The following is a 24,867-nucleotide window of genomic DNA, read 5'->3' as shown; positions in this document are numbered from 1 at the left end:
GCCAAGCGGCTCTTGGCAACACCACTAAGCGGTGAAATGTGTTGCAATAATTCGGCCACGCTCCTCTGATCACCACCCTACTTACTGCCACTGTCATAACTCCACGCATGATAATCATCAGACAGCACGAGGAGTGAAATCATCATGTGGTCCATTAACACAAAGAAAAACAGATCATCTACAAATAGGGCGAACATTTGGCCCCAGGACGGCTATAAACAATAACTTATTTATCGGCAGGGGACAGGGTTATGGATCCAACAATCTCCCTCTTCATAACTGCCCATGCAGATGGTTTCTTTCATTATCCTTAAATTATTAAGATGGACACAGCACAACGACTGAGATACAGGCTATTAAATATCCACGGAAGTCTCACTTTTGGACAGAATTGAATGTTTTCCTGTCTAGAAGTGACTGACCGCCATTGATTTTCTGCAACTGTACTCTGGTGTTATGTTGGGCTATTGTATGAGACACTGGCAGCTAATATTTAACTAAAATGACGTTCTGGGTTTTTGCTCTACTCCAGTTACGAGGCCAAGGTTTGTCATTATACGGACGTGTTTGTACCGGAATTATATCGTTTTGGACACAGCCCGTTATGCGAGACATCGGAACATTTCGTGATTAGTATCGATGAATTCTGGATTCGATATTAATCGCTGATAATAATACCGGTATCGAAAATGAAATAAATTTCCATACCCGTAATCGAATTGGATGAGGAGATTGATAAGAAAATGTAAATTAGAAAAATATACCGTATTTCTGTGAACTGTCTATTGCTAAAGGTTAGTACAGGTTAAGAAAGACTGAGCAATGTTGTAGATTAGTTAGTCTAAGCAGCAAATTTTACGTGTTCTTGGCTCAGCGGTAGGCCTGCTGACCATACAGGTTTCCCAGTTTTATAATTCACACTCATAAAGGCAGACGGACTCTTCAGATGAGATGTCCGTCCCTCTTAATGCTTATAATTTCATACCACACAAACACATTGCCCCCAATGGGAATCGACCTCACGATATAGAGTACCAGAGACTGCGCGGACAAGGGACTCGACTAAATTTAGTTTTTACTCCTACCGACTGACAGACGAGGGTGAGTTGTCGTCTACCAGTGACCAGTGTACGAGAAGCGCCCTTCTGAGGTCTATTTAGATCTACATAAAAATTAGCTATCAGTAAAAATAAAAATTTGGCTTTAAACATGTACACTTTTTTACACGGTGAAAGGTTTTCAATTATAGTATAAATAAAATATATAACTGACAAGATAGTATAATTGCGTCATATTGTGAATCAAATATAAAAATTAATTATTCGGTTTTGTCCGTCTAATCACAATTATATTTAAAATTTACAAATAAGATAATTAAAATATCATTTTATGTTCCACATCGAATAATCGAATGTTCCAAATGTAAATCGATTATTCGATGTGGAACATAAAATTATATTTTAATTATCTTATTTGTAAATTTTAAACATAATTGTGATTAGACGGACAAAACCGAATAATTAATTTAATATATAACTGACTTCTATATAAGATATAAATGTGGTGGGCTTACGGAAATTCGGGTAACTATGATTAATAGGGTAAGAGAGAGATAGAGAAATACGTATCAACATTGACGTAGGTAACATCGATCAAAGATCTAGGTAATAGTTCGTCTCTCTTCCTTAAAATACAGGAACCAAAGCACAACAGAAATTTTCATACGATTATCTATCGACGTTTGCTTTTAATCGAACACGTAGTGTCGATAAACATATGTTCCAATCTTTTGACATAGTATCGTACAATTTATCGCTACTCGATTTACTTTCCAGCTAATCGGTAAGAAACATACTACGTCATTAATAAGAGACCTATTAAGGTATTAATGTTTTAGAGGAAATTTTACTAATTTAAAGTGTTTTCTAATTAAATGTATCCATTTCCGAAATATATAGAAATAACTACTCACCTCTATATTTCTGCATGTTGTGGCACAGTGAAAACTTTACATATTTTACCATCACCCGCTGGTATTTAAGAGACATTCACGTAACTTAAGTAAGTATATAAGTAAGTTGCATCTTTATTAACGCGTAATTTAAAATGTACTTACTCAAATCACGGAAGTGTTTGTAAGATATTCACCTAAATCGCTCAAGTATTTGAGAGATAGTCAGATGACTATCTCTCAAATACTTGAGCAGATCTTTGAGTGGATTTTGTCAAACTTAAGCAGATATTTGAGGCATTCACTTAACTTTGCAAATTATATGATAGATATTCACCTTACTTCAGCAGGCTTTTGTTAAGATATACAAGTACATGAACATATATTTAAAAAGAATAAATCAAAACTGAGCAAGTATTTGACATTATTTTTACTTAAATTAAGCAGGTATTCACCTAATTTGAGTAGAGTTCGATGCACTGCAATCACATAACCGAAGTAACAACTCGCTTGGGCGACTGAGGAATCTCGATGTTGAATTGAATCCATGTATTTAAGATCTCTATGTTCTCAGCCAACTCTTATGTTCTTTCACTTACAATATTGGCTACTGAAACTCAGACACTTGTAATGCTTATATTAAAAAACGCGGAAGAAAGCAAAATGCTATTCTAAATGATTAGCCAACTCATTTCAAGGCAAAACTACTATAGTATTTATTAACAAACACCTGCATATTGACTGAAATAAATATTTTAATGTTGGCATCCTATTTAAATTAGAACCAGATATTCAAGTTATTAATTTTCGGTATATAAAACTACTTATATCTACTCCACGATTAAGTCTATACTCGTCCGTGAGTCAACTCTAAGTTCTTCATTGTTTGAAAGTTCGAATGACTTGAAATAAATATTTTCAGATTCTTATGGGCGTACGTGTCATCAGTTTTTAAATTAAATGTTGAAATAAAAATTCACTGGTATTTGAAACTCTTAATTAATTTAGGAGAAAACGTATAGGACTAATCAGTTCTTATAATTTATATTTCAAAAGTTTTAAGTTAAGACTCATTTATATTATGCACGTATTAAATTAAGTCTTAAATATAACATTATTAAGCTAATTCCATTGATTAAAAGTGCAAGTCATCGATAAAATATAAACAAAACCGACTAATAAACGAAGAACTTGCTCTCGAGTACAACACTTAATTTTTGAAATCTTGATAAATCTGTGTTATTTTCACGTCAAAGTCTCCTATCACAATCTGGTTTGAATAACAACCGAACAGGACACTCGAGCACATTGAAACGAGGTACACGCCGAATACAGTAGCCCGAAAGCGACTTCTTAGCGCGTTCGTGTTAATCACACGCGGATGACAATGGTACATAGCTCTTCCGTCTTCTCCGAAAGCGTGAAGACTGCTAGGGAGGGTTTGTTGCCCGGTAGGGGAGGCAGCGTCATCCTCCCTCCCTATTCTCCACCCCCCGCGACACTATAACCCCCTCAAGAGAAGCTTCCTGGTGACCACACGATCCTGTCACTTACAATAAGACGCCCCCAGAAACTTGGAGGTTCTTATTTCGAGTGCACGAAGTGACTGAGAAGTTCAAGCACTGGGTGAACAAAAACACACGCAGACTCTCAATTCCGGGCTCCTCGGGACGACAACCACGTGGGACACGAAATAAACTGTGCAGTGACAGGATAACATTAATGGATAATAGGGATATTAATATATATCACATAAGAGATAGGGCTACGTGTATTTTTCATTAAAAACATAACACGCACATAAAAATTAGGTTCAAACCTTCATAGAACAGGTAAAAATTTGGAGATTAATGTGTAAATGGTAGGATAATATTAAAATTGATGCTACGAATATTGAGAAGTAGGCCTATACTATAGGCGGGGAGTTTACCAAGTAAGGGGTAAACAGGAAATTGGTAGAACTTACAAAGCTTGCTTTCTTTACTTAAGACAAGGCAGGCTAAAAAGATTCGGGAAAGTTTTATGGAAAGAGATCAAAAAATGGATGTCTTCAGACTCACCGCCGTTAAAACCTCAAATACTAGATGAAAAGATAGCACTTGGATGGATTTTAATTTTTGCCAGATAATGAATAATCGAGTTTTTGGAGTAATGTACAGCATGTCCCAAAAATATCTATTCAAATTTCAACACAAATATTAACCTTGTTGTCGATCTCCGTGTGTTGTGTGTATGAGGAGAAGCTAACGGTGTCCATTACGAACATCTACACTAAATTCGCTAATTCGGTAAGTGTCAATGTTACATATGTAATAGTTTAGTATATTAAAATGTATTTTATTTCATTCACCGAATGTGTGTATACAACCTTTTTTTGGGCAACCTGTATGTAACCTATAACGCATTGAGGAACAATAAATTAGCTTAGCATTTCGATTCGAAAATATTATGGAAAGATATTATTTAGGAGATCAAGATGTTAATATGTGAACAGTAGACTTGTTAATCTTTATAGGCTTGTAAGAAAATAGTCTATGGATATAGAAAACTGGAGTTAATATGAAAAACGATACATTTAGGCTATCAACGGTGATTGCCAAGGGAGCAACACTCAGTTCTCTCTTTGTGGCATTTTGTCGTAATGGTAATGTTATTTCGGGGTTCATAACAGCAGCTTAAAAATTAGCTGCTGTTATGGCTAATTCCCTTGTTTAAAGCTGAATGGTAATTATTATGCTCCATCTGCTTTAAGAATCAGTAAGATTCTGAGTGTAAACACAGATTACTTCCCTAAATAGCATCAAACATTTGGTCTTTATAATGGTAAAGCGCTGTGTTTTCTTTGCGGTACGGACTGAATCATTAAACGCTATTTGTACGAGTTTCAGCTTCAATACATTAATTAGCTACAATCCGTTCACTGTGCCTTAAGCATAAATACGAACTCATATCGGGCAGATATTAAGAAAATATTCGTATCCTATTGGCCGCTGTCCGACGAAGTTTCCATCACGCAATGCCCCTGTTTCTTAGGCAGAATACGCTGTCAAGAAATCAGTACGAACGCATGTTTTAGCGTCATGAAAATAGTGATTGACCTCCATAGACATACCGAAAAATATCTGTCAATTACGTATTTAAAGTAGTGTAACATCGAAACAGGACAGAGATGAAAGGAACTACTGTCGACTTGATATTCTGAGAAATTCTGGCTATAAACCATGGAGTCCACGTCTTATTCTGCTCATTTTGCCAATAACTTCCTTCTCTGTCGCTTTAGAAAGTCTCTACTCACTGTTCTGCAGATTATTCTAGCTCGTCTCCATGAGCGAATCCTCAGAATACCAATAAGCAACCATCCAGTAACGGTGTACCTCCTCTTGTAGAGACACCACAGCTCCGCTCCCTCAGTGCAACAGTGGCATATCGTACGGCAAACAACAAAATTCATTACTCTATTACGTACTAAAACAATTATTATCTCTGAGACTGCGATTCTAACATATTCTTATAGGCGGTTTCGGAGGAACATACCCCGTTCGTCTTCAAGGTTGAAGGTTCCAAGGGAGCCATTCCTTGAATATATCGCATCCACTTTTGAGATAGACTAAGGTTTAAACACTGATGATTGAGGCGTTACGTTCTTCGATATTTTGGTAACCACCTACAGGAATGCTCGACGGGCCAAAAGGAGACCACAGTCGACAATTATTTATCTTTCTTATTCGGGAAATAAAACAGTATTACAATTTTGATGGTTAGATGTTAAGATTCCCTGTGATCATTTAGGTTTCACTCTGAGAGTGATTATCCCCAGACCCCAAAATTCTGTATTTAACTATCGCTACCGACGAGGAGACCCGATCAGGCAGCACGAAAAACATCTGTCCTTAGTTGGGGGCTTCACCTCTGACTCGATACGAGACTCAGGTCATTGAAGAAATTAACTGTTCTAAAAAAACGTGAGGCACGTAAACCTGATTAATTAATATTTATATAAATTGGTACGTTATAAGGCAGAATCTGGAAGGAAAGGGGTGGGTGGAGGGTGGGTTTCTGGTCACAAGCAAGGGAATAGTTCCATCAGAGATAGTTATATTAGGTTGTGGACTGAAAAAACGAGGTGTTAGACCCGATGTGCCATGAAAGGTTTTCTGATGCGTGTCAGATGTGTTTCAAATTTTTATAAGAAATTACATGATCACACGTTACGGATATAAAATGTCCATTCTTATCATTCATCATAGATAGTTTTATCCAATATGTGTTACGTTTTGTTCTCAAATGTCTGCATTCTTATAGTTGCTGATACATATTTATGGCCATGTATAGCTTTGAACTCCTTTTTCTGAGGCGAAATATATTGTGCTGTCACGTGCCTTTGACAGATCAGGGTGGTCGTTGTAAAGAGGTTGCGGATCACTGTGTTAGACGGACATTGTCCTCTATATAAAAAATTCAACTCAATAAATTTATAAATGTAAGACTTGAGGTTCTCACAGCGCAACAACCCAGAAGACAGAAATCTTCATACTCATCGCCCTGATGACAGAGGCAGTATGACCTCTGAAACGTTGGTTAACATCGACCAGACTACACAGCGCAACAACCCAGAAGACAGAAATCTTCATACTCTGATGACAGGGCAGTATGACCTCTGAAACGTTGGTTAACATCGACCAGACTACACAGCGCAACAACCCAGAAGACGGAAATCTTCATACTCTGATGACGGAGGCAGTATGACCTCTGAAACGTTGGTTAACATCGACCAGACTACACAGCGCAACAACCCAGAAGACGGAAATCTTCATACTCTGATGACGGAGGCAGTATGACCTCTGAAACGTTGGTTAACATCGACCAGACTACACAGTGCAACAACCCAGAAGACAGAAATCTTCATACTCATCGCCCTGATGATGGAGGCAGTATGACCTCTGAAACGTTGGTTAACATCGACCAGACTACACAGCGCAACAACCCAGAAGACGGAAATCTTCATACTCTGATGACGGAGGCAGTATGACCTCTGAAACGTTGGTTAACATCGACCAGACTACACAGCGCAACAACCCAGAAGACGGAAATCTTCATACTCTGATGACGGAGGCAGTATGACCTCTGAAACGTTGGTTAACATCGACCAGACCACACAGTGCAACAACCCAGAAGACAGAAATCTTCATACTCATCGCCCTGATGATGGAGGCAGTATGACCTCTGAAACGTTGGTAAACATCGACCAGACTTCAAATTTATAAATAATTACAATATATATTTAATCTTGTGCATAACTTGTCTGCTGATACTTCTGTAAAGTGAACTGATATGTACATTTTAACAAAAATTATTTTTCTGACGGTCTCAAAAACTGACCTGTAATGTCACTGTTGCACGAAATAGCAGTTCTTATTCGTCTTTGCGATCAGAACTCCCTCTCTCCTAGCTGATGCGTCCATTTCTGTTCCACTAAATTAGATCTGCCTTGTCTGGTTTTCTTTTCGGAAAAAAAAAGATCCCCCCCCCCCCCCGCAACTGTTTGCAGCATCAGGGTTAGATCTACCCTTAGCTGCAGCGGCTCTGTCACTATGGTGACCCACCGCACACTTTGTGGGGGCTGGAAAAACTTTGTTTGGAACCAAAGAAATGAGAGGATAATTATGAAACTGTAATACAACCCACAATTAGAAAACCTTTAAAAGTAAAGCCCACTACAAAAGAAATTCTATTATATGTCACAGTTATTACAGTGATGGATTTCCAGTATCACAAACACAATCCTGGATATGTTTCCATTCGTGCTACATGCCCAACTCAAATATAGCTTTCGCTGACATAATATGAGGGTTTAAGGACCGTCGTGACAGTGGATGCTCGTCGGCTGTGACAAACGACGTTCGGGTTGTCCGAAGTCCTTCGTTAAAACTGTAGCTCATTCTGAACTAGGATATCGTTTGGTAAAAACTAAATTTTTAGATATTATTTTGGTAAATTTAATGTTTCAAAAGTACTTAAACCTATACGTTCCAGTGAGCAATAGAAATTATTGTATATGTCTAAAAATGTTTTTATTGAAATTAATAATAAAGCCTACGGCACACACACGTTAGATGAAACTCAGTTGGCCCCTGCATTATTTTAATTGTATGACTGCTCGCTAGTGGTCAGTGTGCATCGGAAGGTCCTTCGTTCGTCCATCTTGGCACAGGATTTCTTGGTTTTCATTTGTCTTCAAGAAAATTCTGGCGGTCTCAAATTTCCAAGTTGCTATAGCATGCTTCTCATGGAGCCCTTTCGGTCTAAATGAGTCAAAATTACCCATTTCCTGCGGAGGTCACCAAATTACGTAAATTAAGAAAGCACCTTCTCAATATGCATTTATCAGAAAATGTAAATTTTACTGTTTACCACCATAATTCTTCATTCTGTTTCTATCCTTATTACAACGAGCTGCCATTGCCTGGGAATGTTTCAACAAAACGATGTTTCTCCTTACAGAAATCCTTGCTTCAAAAGGTTAAAAGCTTTGGCTGCCAAATTACCATATAGAGTAACAAAACGTGAATTGGGACAAAGATATTTTGGTCAGCCAAAGGAAAGACAAACACTTCAAGATATATTTCATCCCTCGATGTTTGTGAGTTTCAGAAAATAATCACATTTGCTCACTTCCAATAAGATTATAATAAGTAATATTATTCCAAGTTGTGAAGCCATTAATGCCCCTGTCATATCTTAGTTCCCTATACTAATTTAATTAAACAATAATAAACATGAAAATTAACGAAATTAAAATAAATTAATGTGTTTAAAATTCACTCAATTGAGATAATCTATCCGACAAGCACTATCAGTGTGGAATTACAAGATGGCGGGGCTGACAGTACCAACAGCAATGGTCAGACGCGCAGATGACGAACCGCGGCAGTTGGTGACGTGTTTCCAAAACTTGGACGGATATTTTGGAAAACTGTGGGATGAACTGCAGAGAATCGAGAAGCAGGAAGCAGCTCCTCAACCTTCCTACCACTCTGCAAAAACGCCTATCTCAAACTTCTTGTGTGCAACCTGCCTGCTCTCAGCGTTCAGCCGAGGCCCATCCAGTCAGTCTGTCGACAGGGTAGTCTACTGTCGGTAATTGTGTTAAAGAATCTACGGCAAGGCGCGAGAGCCTCTCTCCTCTCGCTGCGAGAAGAAAGCTAGCAAACCGGGCATAACATAGTCTGGTCGGATGAAAAGACTCCCTTTTTCAGTCCCATCCCTTTAAGTCGCTATCTCGGAGTTACCAAGCGGAGATCTCCCGAACAAGGGAGGGAGAACGTTTTCATGCTGTGTTTGAATATAGGAACGCACTCGAGAAGACGAGGGCGTACAGGCCAATATAAATAAACCCCGAGCGTAAAATCTGCGACGGAATAGGACAGAAAAGTGGATACACATGTAAATAAAAGAAAAGTGTCATCGAATTTAATGGAAATCTATTCAACACGCGCTGAAGATAACAAAAATAAATGAAATGTATTCTCCAGTGTAGAGTTGAAATAGTTTTCATGCCCTCCACAAAATCTTGTATAAATTATTTTAAATAAATTTGATATATACTATTTAAACAATTATTTAATATCTAATAAGACTACAGGTATCATATTATGCATTGCCACAGATATGTGGAATAAATTCTTATCTATAAAAACTAAAGTTTGTTGATGAATAAAAAGTCTGGCTGAAACAAACTGCCCACAAGTACAGTTACAAAGAAGAAATCATCTCATTTGGATGCCTATTTCTTTACGCTTGTAAGTAATTATGGTTCCGATCGAACACGAGGTCTTCGAAATTAGAAGCTAGCGTGCAAACCACAAGAACAATAGAGTGATTTAGTGGTTACAATGGTTCTAGAAGCCAAGTATCCTAATGTATTTAGAATTTTAAAAAATTTCGAAATTTGAGAGACACGTGTGGGTTTACAAAACCTCGTTTAATACATTATATATTCCGCCCCATCTCCGTAGTAAATTTGATGGGATCACGTGATTCTGACTTTACCATACAGAAAACACTAAAAAATTGTAATTTTGTTGCTAGTGTTATGAAATGGGCTAAGAACGGGTATAATTTCTTATTTCAGGCTGGAATGACTGCAATATAATATTACATTTATTAACAAGCAGACAGGCATCCAGCAAGAAACTATTGATCTATTCCAATCAATTAATTTTATTTTTATTTTAAAAATGACAAGTCTCTGTGTGGAAGGGAGTGGGGAATTAAGTTTATCATTTCAAATTTCAATAAAAAAACCTTTTATAATTTTAACGCAGGTGTGCTGTCCCAACATCTTTAGTTTAAAATAAAGATATTAATTAAATTATAAACATTTAAACCCAAGGGTGCAATGAATCCTTAAAAACTTTATTTATTGCCAATATTAAGCAAATATTAAGTTTTACTTTTTAAAACATCCATCCTGAAATATGTAACCAGTCAATGTACTCTTTCTTTTTATAGGCATAATTATTTATACCGGCATACAACTCATTATATTGTTATTAAACGACTAATGTTTTAATTGGTGCAGTGAATCTGGAACACGATAATTTGACTCACTAGCCACTGGACACTGTCTTCATAATTTCCATAGTTACGGCGCAGACTGCATCAGACATATTTTAAAGTGTAACAGTTTACATTTTAAACAATACTAAAACATTTGACAGTCCTGTATATTAAGGTAGGCGTCTTCATACAATAACCTTAAAGCAACAGAGCGTTGCCTAGACCTATGGACTCCTAAACTGAACGTCGTAATTGGAATTCCAGAGGACAAGTTTTGAAATGTCAGACTGGAGAATGGAAAATTGTGGTTTTATGATTTCTCATGCAAGTTCTGCATTAGCAGCATATCGGGGTCACTTAATTCGATGTCCTTCTCAGTTTCTATATTTAAGATAATACCGAAAACAATGCAAGTAACTTTAAAGTAATAGCTTTCAGTCGGTAACACGTGGATTACTTGAAACAGGAAATTTGTATGAAATAAGTGTTTATTAGTACGTATTAACCGCATGCTACCATCTGGATTTTTTATTTTGAAACGCGATAGGCTATTATCGCCTGTGAGTTACACGGCACTCAAAATAGACAAATTTTAACAAAACTGGAATGCAGATTACTCAGATTTCTAGTCCGCTGGAAAATTTTATCCTGCATTCGTGTGTAACTGGGAATTTCATTAACGAAAATTACATTCAGATATATTATTAAAAGTTTATTACGTCTATAACACGAACCTTTGCGACATCGTCATAAAATGTTTCTTTTAAACCAAATTAGGAAAGCATTTCATGCTATTTAACATACCTATAAGGAGAAGGGGACCAAACCATAAATCCGCTTATATCCCTAAACATGGTCTTCTTATTAATTTATTATTTTGATAAAAAAAAACAAAAGATGAATTAGCGTTTATGGGAGTTTTATGATGAAATGCTTCACAAATATAATTTATTCTGAAGCTGATAGTCGTTTAGCTAGTTAACTATTTCTCGGCATTTCATGGAATCCAGAATTTTTCGTAATCTTGTGTAATGGTAAACAGGTTATATAAATCTTATTACTCACATTTTATGGAGATAATTTATTCAGATTTAATTCAGGCCTACCCATATAACATAATGTTGTCGACGTAAGATTACCAATTAATATCGAAACACAATTAATGCAGGGAAATTTTATGTATATGTGATATATATATATATATATGTCACTAATTTAATATTTCTTGCTTCGTGTGGAATTAAAACATGGCATCCATTACATCTCAAACATCTGGTAATTTACTTACAGAAACAGAACGAAAAACTAAATAAATATCTCAAATTAAACTAAAAATTTTTAGGCCTAACTTATTACGCGATAGGTTAAATATCTGTCATTTACTTCATAATTCATACAGGCACTGTGAAAATTCTATAGGCTCAGGCATCAAAGTTTAAAACGCTGTTACTTATGACTTTAAAAGTTGACAGCAAAACCTCTGACACTTTCCTATTCGTTTCGCTTTTGTTAAACCTGACCTTGGCTCTCTCTGCCGTAGGAATTCCAAAAGACTCTTCCGACAGGAGACGAGACCACCGGAAGACTTATAGCCTACTTCACACGGCAACACTAAGCAAACGGAGAGTTCTAAGTACATGCGCGGTCCCCAAATACCGGCACAATATTATCACCAAACTTACTGACAAACTAACAGACGGAGTAATTAACCGACAGTCTCCTTAAAAATCTTCGTAGCCATCTGATTAAGCATTTTTAAAAACAAAAACTTTATTTCTCAGTTAAAACAAAAAAATGTCATCACCGTAATCATAAAATCTCACCATTAGACCCTACCTTAAGTCACTTGAATATATTAAATTTATTTTAATTTTAACGTCTCAAATACGAATCATAAATTTTGATTTCCTTTGAGGTTTTCTGAACAAAATATTTGAATAAATGTCACTGTTTCTTATACATTGTTTATGCGCCGAAAATTTCATTACCCCCGATTAATCAACATAATAATATCCGGTGAAAGGTGAGAATCATGTAGATTCTCAAGATGAAGGTTTTGTCAGTCTTACCTGAGCACGATCTAGGAACGTAAAATTCACATCTGACGTGACTTGCGTTTGGGATAACTCGAAGCACCCAACCTCTCTCTATGATTAAGACTTACTCTTACACGTATAATATTCCATCATGTTCTGGTTGTAGCGGTAAGCGGTGGTGAGGTCCATGGCGGGAGGCCGGAATGAGAAGAGACTGAAATTTGATGGATCCAGGATGGCGGCTTCAAACTGTACCACCAACAAAAATCCTTCAAGGCCTACAAACACAGCTGCATTGTTGCTATCCAACAATGCAACAGCATGCTCGCTGCTGCACCACAAAGCCTCAACGTCACTGAAGGTTCTGCATTTCAGTTTCGAAGATACTTTTGGACAAGTCACAAGGTAAACGAAACACAACAGAACTATAGGACTCAACTTTGTCCTTGGTGTTTCACACAAATAAAGCACGAACTCTGTCCGACATTCTGAGGTCCTTCTCAAAGTTCTATCACCACACTTGAGGACACTCTCCAATAGTCTCTCTGGTTCCGAGGCACTTCCAGGGCACTTCCTCACTTCGGAGTCTCGTTTGATGCAAAATATCGTGATTAGAAATCCGTTCTGATTATCTGATAACAACAGAATACTTCGATTAGAAAATTCTGGAAACCAAAATGACGCGATGGCAAATCTGGACGACCATGGGCACGAATTTTGAGAATTTACTTTCTGGCAATGCGTACACACTGGAATAATCGAAAATAGATGTCGAAACGAGTGCTGATTGACTGTCAGCTGATCTGTCGGCATTCAACTGCAATGAACCTCTTGTTCTACCTCAAAACAAACAATTCGCCAGACGATAATCATCGTTGTAGGGGCTCACGACTACTTCGCGGTTGGTGACATTCTGGTACGGCACTTTGTTGCCAAGGGTTAGTGGTGTGCAGTGGGTGAGAGTCAGGGTATGGGGTATTTTACGAAGGAGGGGTATGTACAGCAGGGAGGGAGGAGGTGGTGGTGGTGGTGGTTACAACGAAGAAATGGGATGGGGGAACCTAGGCAACCAGATAACAACAAAAACCCTCCTCCGCTACCACCCTTCTGGCTTTCTACTCCAACCCCACGTCATGTGGGCTTGCTGAGGACTCCGGTTGACACACGGGCTTATCGCGGCCCTTCCCGTACGTCGTATAATCCCACACTCAGGCGTCAGCGACCAAAACATCAAGAGCTCTGTCTCTCTCCGCTCTCCTCGTGTCGATCCACACAAATCCCTACACTACCAGCCCGCCATGCTTTCAGATTTTACACCCATGTTACTGGCACAAACCCCAACTATGATATTGTCTTCTCGACGGCTGTGTCAGGAGCGACGGAGACAGAGCCCATCTGTCTCCGTCGCTCTCACATTCCTCTCGTGGTCTCTCATTTCCTACTTTACTTCAATGGCACCGAGGAGGCGTAGGGGGGGGAGGGGGTTGAGGTACCAACGCGGACTACGCAGACTCTGCCAAAGCAAAGCATCACAAACCAGAACATGAAAACTGTAGGGAGTGTGATGGCAGAGGGGATATAGGGGATGTTAATGCCTGTCTGTCTAGCAAGGTTTTCTATTGGCTAGCCACAGTCAAAGATCAGATCACGTGGTAGGGTAAGGGAGGGTTGAGATGGGCGGGGTTTTGGTTTCGACCCGTTCCTCGCCAGCTTTGGCCTGGACATGGGATGCTGTGGGCTACAGGCCGCCAGCTGGCGTAGTCATGACGACAAGAGATCGCGTCAAACAAGCAGGAAGGCAAATGAAATACGAAAATACTGACCGAATAATGATGCAAATCTTTTGCTGTCACTTCGAAAAAGAAAAATGTGTGCGTAGATCCACAAAGTAATTTACAGACGCTGATAGAAAGAGTGGAGTAACCTCTATGTATTGAATTACAAAAAATAATAATTTTGCAGCGAGTACCAGTCTCAAAGAACGGGAGGGAGATGAGAAAATAATACGCTGGCTTAGACAAACAAAACAAAAATGATAAATATCGGGCATAAACAAAGAGGGTAAATATGAATTAGTAGCAAAAGGAAGGAGCGACTGAGTGGTTTGTATCTTTTATAATTTCCTGAACGGTCTACGAGAATTTTATCAAACAGATTGTCCTGATTTACTATTTAGATTTCATACACCGCACGTAAAAATGTTAGGTCGATTATCTATGGTAGTTGAATCGATATATAATAGGAGAAGGAAAACAAATCAGGTGCTGAGAAGGGACTTTTCAAATTACCACTGGACCAATCTGCTAAAAAAAATATTAAGCGTTATTTCTTGTTACTGCATTTATAAATACTTATAGACTAAGTCTAGCTTTGTAGTGAGCACTACAGACATTTCTCCGCATTATACAGGAAAAATAACACAATTATTTCCGTGTAAGATTTGAGGTTCTCACAACGGTGAGTATGAAGATTTCTGTCTTCTTGGTAGTTGCGCCGTGTAGTATGGTCGATGTTTACCAACGTTTCAGAGGTCATACTGCCTCCATCATCAGGGCGATGAGTATGAAGATTTCTGTCTTCTGGGTTGTTGCTCCCTGATGACGGAGGCAGTATGACCTCTGAAACGTTGGTTAATATCTACCAGACTACACAGCGCAACAACCCAGAAGACAGAAATCTTCATCGCCCTGATGATGGAGGCAGTATGACCTCTGAAACGTTGGTTAACATCTACAAGACTACACGGCGCAACAACCCAGAAGACAGAAATCTTCATACTCATCGCCCTGATGATGGAGGCAGTATGACCTCTGAAACGTTGGTAAACGTCTACCAGACTACACAGCTCAACAATCCAGAAGACAGAAATATTCACAATTATTTCCGCTCAAGAAATCATAATTAACGTCGCATGAACCTTAGAGAAACTTTGAAATTGGAAGATACCTTCAATTTATTCTCTTCCACCAGAGGAACATGTCATGACCATTCAAATATACTAACTAAATTATCCAGCTGGTTTGTTCTGACTGATTTAAGATGTCCTATCGTACTGATAAGAGATATTTTACTCCCAAAAATGCCACAAGACAGAAACATACGCAGTTTTCTTAGGCCTACTGGGAAAATGATATATTATAATTATCACATCAATCTTTTGTGATAGCATTCATTTTCAAAAATTTATATAAATTCACAGAGCTGCTTATTCAAGCAGTGTACATGTCAAGGGGTTAACATAAGACAGTGAATTTTCGTGATCGGTATTAAAAGTGTTAACTACTAAATTTTCCACACGTTGATAAATTCCTCGATCTCGTAACAAAAGATTTGTAGGTTCAGAATGTCTTGAGCCAAAACATGGAATCTTGAATGCGTCAGTTTTCGAAATTGTGGGTAATGTGTGCCATCAGTATTCGTTTCTCGGGCGTGCTTATGATTTGCATGCGCCACGGCGGGCAGGCAACCCGCGTGTTGATCCATCAGGCTGACGGCTATTTGGCAATCTCGTGTGGGAAGACGCGGCCCTGTGTTGCTGTAATCGTACGTGTGGGGCATCGGCCCACACACGGCGAAGTCTTGCGCGCCACAATTCCCACATTTCCCATTTTGACAGGTTAATTGCCTAATAAACCGAGTAGGCACACGTAGGCCTGTGACCAAATCAACTGGTTTTATTAAGTTAATTAGGACATTTAATTATTCGTGTTTTTTTCCGTCTAATCACAAATATATATAAATAAAATTATACATAAGATATTATTTATTTTTACCTTATTACATTTTGTCTTCTATACTCGTTCTTTCAAATTCAGTAATAATTAAAAATATTTAAATTATTTACGTTAAAGGCCAATGTTAAACAACTATCACTTCAAAATATAGCCTCACTCCAATGAATTTGGAAGTAAACATCATCAGAAGTTACACAACAACAGTAATTAAGTTTTAGTTTATAAGATTATAAATTTTAACTTTTAACTTTACACCTGAAGATGGTTCAATGTAACCGAAACATGTAGTAAAAAGTTGTACCAAATATGTAAATGATATTTTAATATCTTATGTATAATTTTATTTATATATATTTGTGATTAGACGGGAAAAAAACACGAATAATTAAATTTTAAATCACAATATGACGCAATTATGTCAACTTAATTAGGACAATTAAATATTTAATTACTTACAACAACGGTAATTGTATCAACTTGACATTAAATAACGTTATTAAATTAATAAGTAGTCGGCAACCAATCAAAGGCTTAAGCTATTTTGGGACAAACGTCGAAGCCTGTACTGTATTTAAGTGTGGAGAGAAATCGTAAATGTGTTCTGGGAGACTCCCACCAACTGGAAGTCGATACCTGACTGTCAGCGTAACTTACACCACTCTGCGATGTCTACTGTGACGATTCCCATGCAACGCTGCGGGCGAGAGTGTACCAAGGTGAAGTCAGGGCTGAGAAAAATGATTGACAGAATAGAGGACATTACGTAACGGAGACACGTTATTCGCATAGCCACGTGAAGGTATCAAGATGGTGAGCACATAGGCACAAACATTATGGATAATTACGCCTGTTTCGGACACTTCAAAGTCGGAAGTTATTTCAAACACAACACTTCGGAAAATGGATTTGTTTTCGTCACGAGGTGGCAACTTTGACGGATCCTTTGGGCAGAGATACTCTCGACCCCTGGGCATATATGCATATAACCTGTTATATTACGAAGTATGACATTGGCGACACTTAGGCTTTTATATATAATGTGTGTGTCCATAGCCTACATAAATTTAATCACAAAACCAAACAAATAATTACTTGGCAAATACACGTTTTGATGTCAGGATAATATTAAAATTGGAAAAGATTATGAAGATGTGGTATAGATGTTTTGATTGACGGACATTTCTGGTGACGGTGACAAACCTTCCGGGTCTTTCAGAATGCATTTATTGGCACGCTGAATAACTGGTAGTTTCTCTATCAAGTCACTATAAAATGAACTGATTATATTTAATGACGGTGGTTCTACTGCTGAAGTTAGGGCTTTAGGTCTATAGTGTTAATGACATAGGAACTTCAGTGTTAATTTTAAGCAAATAATAATTTATTAACAGACAATTTCAATGTAGTATTCTGGCATTCACCTAGCTACAAAAATCATATGACTCCTCACCATGATAATCGATAAACAAGTAGAAACTCATTCGGGTGCCTTAGAAATTTTCCTACAAGTTCAGAGCATACCGCTATAGGATCCTTGTTAATTATAGCTTGCAGTTAGGTTAGTCTGTTAATAAACGAGTCGATCCATTAGTCAACAGATTGATTCAAAATCAGCTGTGCTGATGACATGCATTTCGATATTTTTCAATAACTTTTACTTTATGCCGTAGTAGAGTTGACCCTGTGAACTTCCTTCCGAATACAACGACTTTTTTTAGAATTAATGATCAGTTATGATCCCTTTAAGCCATTCTTCTGCTGAACAGCAGCTTCCTATGTTACAGAAAATCACAAGCCAAGTTCATGCGCCTTGTGAACATGGGACCTCTCCGTATCACCTACTCTCACACGGACAGACTTACAGCAGCTCCTCACAGTAATACGATATCTATCGATAGTCCGTCCTCTGCCAGACTGTCTTCATCCTCGTCGGTAAATTGCTTATAATGTCTTACTTTTTGGCTTGTGAATTCTTTGCAAATATAATGTCTGAAATAACGGGGGTATGTATCTTGCGTACTCTCAGATTGATTTATCTCCAAAACCACTGGATTCATTTAGATTAAATTTCATACTTACAGACTTAACTTCATTCGAAACCTACACTACAGGTGTTTAAGACATTTCACATGCGGTACGGTGATATCACACATCTCGAAATTGTACCGGTATAATATTTTGTATGTAGCAAAATGCAGACATTAAGATACGAAAATTTTACTTAAATATTTTATAAGTTTAATGTTTAAAGCGAAGTAATAATCAGTGGAGCCACGGTGATCTAGCGGTTAGAACGCTGGCCTAGTAATCCTGGGGTCTTCGGTTCGATTCCCGGCGGTGTCCGAATTTATAACTTGTGTTGGGCAAGGCCGTGGTCTAGGCAACACGGAGTTTTCCTCCGTGGCATCCCAACAATTACTCCATTCACACACAGAAGAAGGCAATGGCAAACCACTTCTGGATCATCTGCCAAGAACGTATATGAACAGGTCCCAGTCCGAAAAAAGGATGGAAGGATTCATGTCAGCAACAAAATATAATTTAAAAGAATGGCCACTGCTGAACAAGGTGGTTCGATTCCTGGCGAGGGCGGGAATTTTTATTTTCGCCATCAGGTTTGTACAGGGTGTTTGACCCAAAGAGCGTCCTATTCAGTGCGTATCGGGTACTCTTTTCTCTGGAGTAAAACGGCCGGAGGACGACACTGAACTATATATACCTCGTGAGTCTTGCATATGGAGATGTTCCTCGCCCACATATAACGCCTTAAAGCCACAAGAATAATCCATCTTGAATTTGGTTTAAAAATGTAGTTTTCATTCACTCAAAACCAAAATTTCCTACAAGATTAAATCACGTACAGCCTACGTCTCGGCTATTTCAGCTACTGGGTGACCAAGAGACATCAATAATCTTCGTTTTGAAGGAACAGACGCCTTTTGAGCGTTTGGTTTTTTAGTCTACTGCTGTAAGTCGTGCCCACTTGAGGACTACGGGGTTTCCTACCTCGGGACACAAAAGGCGAGAAAGTTGAGAGTGGACACAAAGCGAAGTTCATAATACAAGAACCCACGGTTATACACGGACACAATGCACAGTCGCAGAAATGACCCGCCGTTACACACAGCACAAAGACGAGGTAAGGAAAGCTTACATTTTGTTATCAACGGTAAGAAGGTTCCGATGAAATAAGACAATTACATGTCCAGTAGCTTAAATTGTAGGAATATTAACTGTTCTTGAAAAGTTGGTTTAAAATTTGCACAGTTTTAAATATAGGGGAGCCGTAGGCAGAACGGGGCCACGGGGCAAAACGGGGTATCGATTTTATTTAGTCTGCAATGCGTTGAGATCTATCGGGGCCGGGTGAAATTTCATTAGCATACAGCACAGGGTCATGTCATGTCATGTCACGTCAATACGCACCATTTTGAGGTTACAGTTTCTGAAATAATCACACATGTTCGATTCTACTCCTACATTTTAGAAATTTTTCTCAACTTCCGATAACGATAACACCTATTCATTATTCATATCCACTTTGTAAAATGATGCATGTTACAATGTGTTTTGTTGAAAGTCTTAAACACAATATATAAATTTATTTGTCATGATGTCATTTTTGGTGGTACAATTCTAACCTGTAAGAGTATACTCGGAGCAGTATGGGGTAGGGTAGAATGGGGTACCCCGTTTTGCCCCGAGTATACTCTTACAGATTATTTTTTTATTATTAGTGTTCTGTCTGACGACAGGTCCATATGAACAGGATCCTTCCATCCTTTTCTCGGACTGGGACCTGTTCATATACGTTCTTGGCAGATGATCCAGAAGTGGTTTGCCATTGCCTTCTTCTGTGTGTGAATGGAGTAATTGTTGGGATGCCACGGAGGAAAACTCCGTGATACCTGGACCACGGCCTTGCCCAACACAAGTTATAAATTCGGGCACCGCCGGGAATCGAACCCGAGACCCCAGGATTACAAGGCCAGCGTTCTAACCGCTAGACCACCTCATCTTATTATTATTAATTATCTAGCCAGTTAATAACTTACTCGGGTATTTACTTCGTTAACCGGCCACTTACTTCGTCACTCAAAAAAAAAGAGTCAGTTCCGGAAAGAGTTCTTTATTTAAGGCTTGCATGCTGAGACAATACTAAGCAATCAGCATTGTTATGAAGGAAGAGAAGTTAATATGGCGGATCCCGGGCGCAGTGATTAATGAGCCGATGCCAGTAAACACTTACAAGAGGATTTGTCTTCCCGCTCCACATTTCCCGCGAGAATTGAGCATCGGGCCCACGTCTTGTGACGTAAGAGGTTCACGGAGGAAATTGGTCATTCATATCCACAGCTTGCTTGATTGAATGCTCCCACTATGGGATCTCTACAGAATTCTGAAGTAAGACACATTTTATAGACAAGGAAGGACCTCGAATAGGCAGGAATTATACAACATCGGGAAATTGCAAGCAACATACCACAGTAATATGACAATAGAAGAGAATTAGCTTCCAGAAATTCTGGTAAGTTGACTTAAGCGGAAGAAATTTAACAATACCTAGAAAATTAAGAAGATATGAATTAAACAAACATATACAGATGCTCAAAATTTGGTAACATCTGGCGGGACCAGAAATTGTAAACATCCAGAAGCTAAAGACGTCAGAAATTAGCAGGATAACACAGACATTTGACCACAATAATAAAATCCAAGCATTATAAAAGGAAAGTTAAATTTGTCACTGATCTTAATTAAGCACTACGCCAAGATGTCGTATAAGATACTGGAGAACTGAATCTACGATTTCTATAACTTCCGCGATAAATAGACATGAGTGGTAATGTTTATGCTGTGGCCTGTCTGTACCTGGATAAAGATTCACTGGTTGTCACTGAAGGAATATGGGAGGCTGGCTGGACCCACGACCGGTCTCAAACTAACACCGCGGAGGAAAAGTTCCTTTCCTGCCGACAGCCTAAACCTCGGGAGTCAAATCAGCAGCACAGTACTCATATAACCCCGGGTTCTAAGCCATTAATACGGAAAATATAATATAGGACCTGTCACCTGACCGTTTCATAACAAATAAAATATTATGTTTTCTGGTACTCCAGTTGAAGGGTTCTGTAACTATCAAGACAGGACCAGAATTACAAAACAAATGAACCACAAACTTAATGGTGTTTATTTAACGGTCTAGTTCGAATTCATATTAATTTTGTGTTTCTATATATTCTTAATTGTAAAAGAAATCTTGACTTCTTGAACATGAAATAAGCAATGCTTGAAAGTAATTCAATACCCATGCAGTATTTGTGTTCAAATATATCAATGATCGTCTAACATTTGCGTTTATACAAACTTCAGATTAAGATCGTTGAGTGTTAGAATATTCGGCAAGAACACTGATATGAGTTTATAAAGAACGCGTTGACCATAAATCGGAGTCATGGTGTTATTTTCAACAAACAGAATTTATGAGACAGTTTCTTCTTCCTGAAAGGGACTTTCTGAGGTGTAATATCATTGTCCTCCTCTTAGGACATATAAAGAGGGTATAGAAATCCGAAAAGATGGGGTGGAAATACAAAACCACATAAGAACGCGTAAGCCATCAATAGCAAGACAACTTTATGGTCTCGAGATGATAGCTCTGTTGTTGTTTGGCAAGTCCTTGCAAGCAAGTGAAAATACTTTTCTGACTGTCTAAAAGGGAATAATGAAGGTAGGGGAAGGATCGGAGACTTACCTGAGAGTCAATAAGAAACACAGATCAACTGCAAGCAAAAACGAAATATCTCATTCCGAAAGAAAGAGAATTTGCTAATAGAGAAACGGTAGATTTTTCAGTGAGAGTTATGTCACTTGTGTCCCAAAGCAACCCCTAAGCTGAAGTTCATTCCTTGCAACACAACGCTTCCGCGTGAGGACTTTCTTTATGAAAATTTGACTTCTATGAAGTGAATTGTACGTTTACCTTGAATGGGAGCCTGTGAGATAGGCATCCAGTGGCTCACATTGTACATAAGATTTAGGAAGGGATGTCTGCCTTCACAACTTGCTATGGCTAACAACAGACGGCACAGACTTTTGTAAAAGTGGATGCTCTTATGATAGGCGCCTCATTACCAGCTCTCTCGAGTAATAGACTCTTCCAACCTCCCCCTGACACTCGAGTCAAGGTCACCCTGTTTGCTAGGCCGCTGCGCAAAACATATGTGCAGATGCAAACATTGTGAATTCACAAGCAGAACGTCACATGGAAATCGTTTGCTGCTGTTGGAGACGCGTTTCGTAATGCGTGTCCTGACAAGGAAGAAACGAATAAAAAACAACAACAATTCACTGACTCGTAACAGCATTTCCGGACACAGGAAGTCTGCGACAAACACTCATCGGGCGACAAAACAGCTGAAATTACGGACGTACCGATTTCAACACTTCCAAGAACGAAACGTGAGATGTCTTGTATCTTACTACCTGGCTAACAACGCCTGGTTGGAGCTGGGAACAGACAAATTTTATCTGATGTAACGTGTTCTGCAGTCTTCCATTGTATGGAGTACCACTAAACAACGAATGTTAGAAAACGTTTATCAAAGTGTTAGCCGAGCTAACAAGGTTGACACGTTCATTATTAAAGCTCAACTGCTCGAGACTATGTGATTTTGTTAATACTGTTCTGAGAAACGAATAATAAATTAAAAGTTGCAAATAAGTTTTATTGGCAACTAATACTGTTGTATAATAATCTGTAAATGTTTCCACAAAGTTTCGTAAACGGATGTCATGTGATTTTGAAAATACTCTGTGAACGTTATTTAGCCTATCTCATACATTTTATGAACTATTTTCTCCTGAAATTAATGAACGAAAAATGCTCCGAGCTAGGTCTTATTTTGATGTTTAATATATCTTGTAAATATTATAAATTAAACGGAAATAAAAAAAAAACTTTTTAACATGCTTTGACAATCTTTTTTGGATTAGTATGGTGGTGAACTTTTAAATAGTACAGACATTATTTTGCCTTCAAAAATAAAATTCAGTTTTATCACCCAAAATGTATCATGTGTTAAAACAGCCATCAGTTAATTTGAGAGACAGGAGTCAATAGAAAATATTATTTCTCCTACACAGCGCACGCGGCCGGTGAAAGGTTTTAATCTGAGTAATGCGATGCGGAGCGCTAACTGGTTTACATAGCGGCCACGCTCCGACGGTCACATGACCAATACGGCAAACATGAGATCGCAACACCCGGCCATCACAATAATGAATTGCCTGTCCATTTCATGTGACTATATTCTTAACATCTCATTAATATACTTCAGTAAGTTTTAAAAACAGAACACTGCTCGTTGTGTTAACAGAGCCAATCAAACAGCGTTAACGGAAGCTTACAAGAACAAAATTTTGTTTCAAATTCAGAAACCATGAAAGGTTTTCAAACTGTGAAACGCGGACACAAATGACTCTACCTTTTTCTTAACCGAACGGGTTTATTCTCATTTGGAATGTACCTTATTCGAATCCCAGCGAAATCCTATTGGTGTGGTTGAAGATTTTCGTAATTTTTAATTCAATGTGGTTGGAGCGATCTATCTCGAGATCTCGCAACCCAAATATTTGAGGTATGTCTACAATAAATATGCCGTTTAAATCTTTTTGTAGTTGATACAACGTCGTTAAATAACATACGAAAACATCTCTGTGCCAAGAAAGAGGAACCATATAAAACCTTTCTGATAAACAATGAAAGTTTCTTCTACTTTTAAGATTCACATTCTCATGGCTTATTTCACGACAAAGGCGAATCCTGATCTAATATTCAGGTTGTAATGAAATGCGATTGACCTATTACTAAATCCCCTAACAATAGCAGCACGATGCTAAGGCATTTAATAATAATTTGCCATCATAAAAGATCCTATGACAGACAAACATTAATAAATTCTAATAATTCAATCCCTTTATTAGAATATTTGTTAAGAGCAAAGAGTCTAGGTAGGAAAACATTAATAAATATATATATATATATACATTAATCAAAAACAAAACAAAATAATTTAACTTCATCAATCTAAACATTTCCTCGTATCGACAAAGTATCTTATAAACAATGTTTTTGTTAAAAATATCCATATGCGTACTCCATTTGCATTCATGACGAACCGAGCTGATGGGCCATGTCCTAATTCACTACTCACGATGAAAGTAGAAACGTCTCTCATTTGTCTTGTAGGCACACAAATACTAACAGTGTCCATGATTAAATGACAATTAATTTACCCTTGAAGCTGATGGCTCATAGAGAGAAATTACAACTTAAAAATGGATCCTAGCTGGTCTTAAACATCGACACTTTCTTATTTGTAACCTGACTCTCAGGATTCTAAAGAATGAAACATCTGATGATGTGAGAACCGCTACAATCATTAAGTTCAAAAATATATTGATGAAAGGGCGAAACATAAATTTTTCTAACACATAAAAATTCTCGTGATAGCAGCTTCAAAAGCAGAATAATGAGTGCTTAGCCCTTCCTGCCATATTGTGGAGGGTTGACAATTAAACCATG

General features: G+C 38.1%; 1 protein-coding gene across 13 annotated transcripts in view; it reads right to left on the bottom strand.

Annotated features, from left to right (window-relative positions):
• Positions 1–24,867, bottom strand: part of LOC110840051 (paired box protein shaven) — a 555,926-nt gene that overhangs the window by 108,386 nt on the left and 422,673 nt on the right. For 2 of the 13 annotated variants that reach the window (XM_087343719.1, XM_087343721.1), the window contains exon 1: positions 12,681–12,933. The exons of 6 other annotated variants lie outside the window; for them this stretch is intronic. In XM_087343719.1, the coding sequence (XP_087199845.1) occupies positions 12,681–12,735 (55 nt within the window). In that variant the 5' untranslated portion in view covers positions 12,736–12,933. Of the gene's footprint in view, positions 1–12,680; positions 13,509–24,867 lie in introns of those variants that run through there. 5 more of the 13 variants (XM_087343726.1, XM_087343725.1, XM_087343722.1 and 2 more) reach the window with 5 other exon arrangements.

Source organism: Zootermopsis nevadensis, unplaced genomic scaffold (assembly GCF_977971745.1).
Source record: "Zootermopsis nevadensis isolate Lab colony 2312 unplaced genomic scaffold, Znev_1.0 Znev_ptg000006l, whole genome shotgun sequence".
Taxonomy (NCBI): Eukaryota; Metazoa; Arthropoda; class Insecta; order Blattodea; family Termopsidae; genus Zootermopsis; species Zootermopsis nevadensis.
Note: the sequence above shows the minus strand (reverse complement) of the source record. Positions and strands in the feature narration are given on the sequence as shown.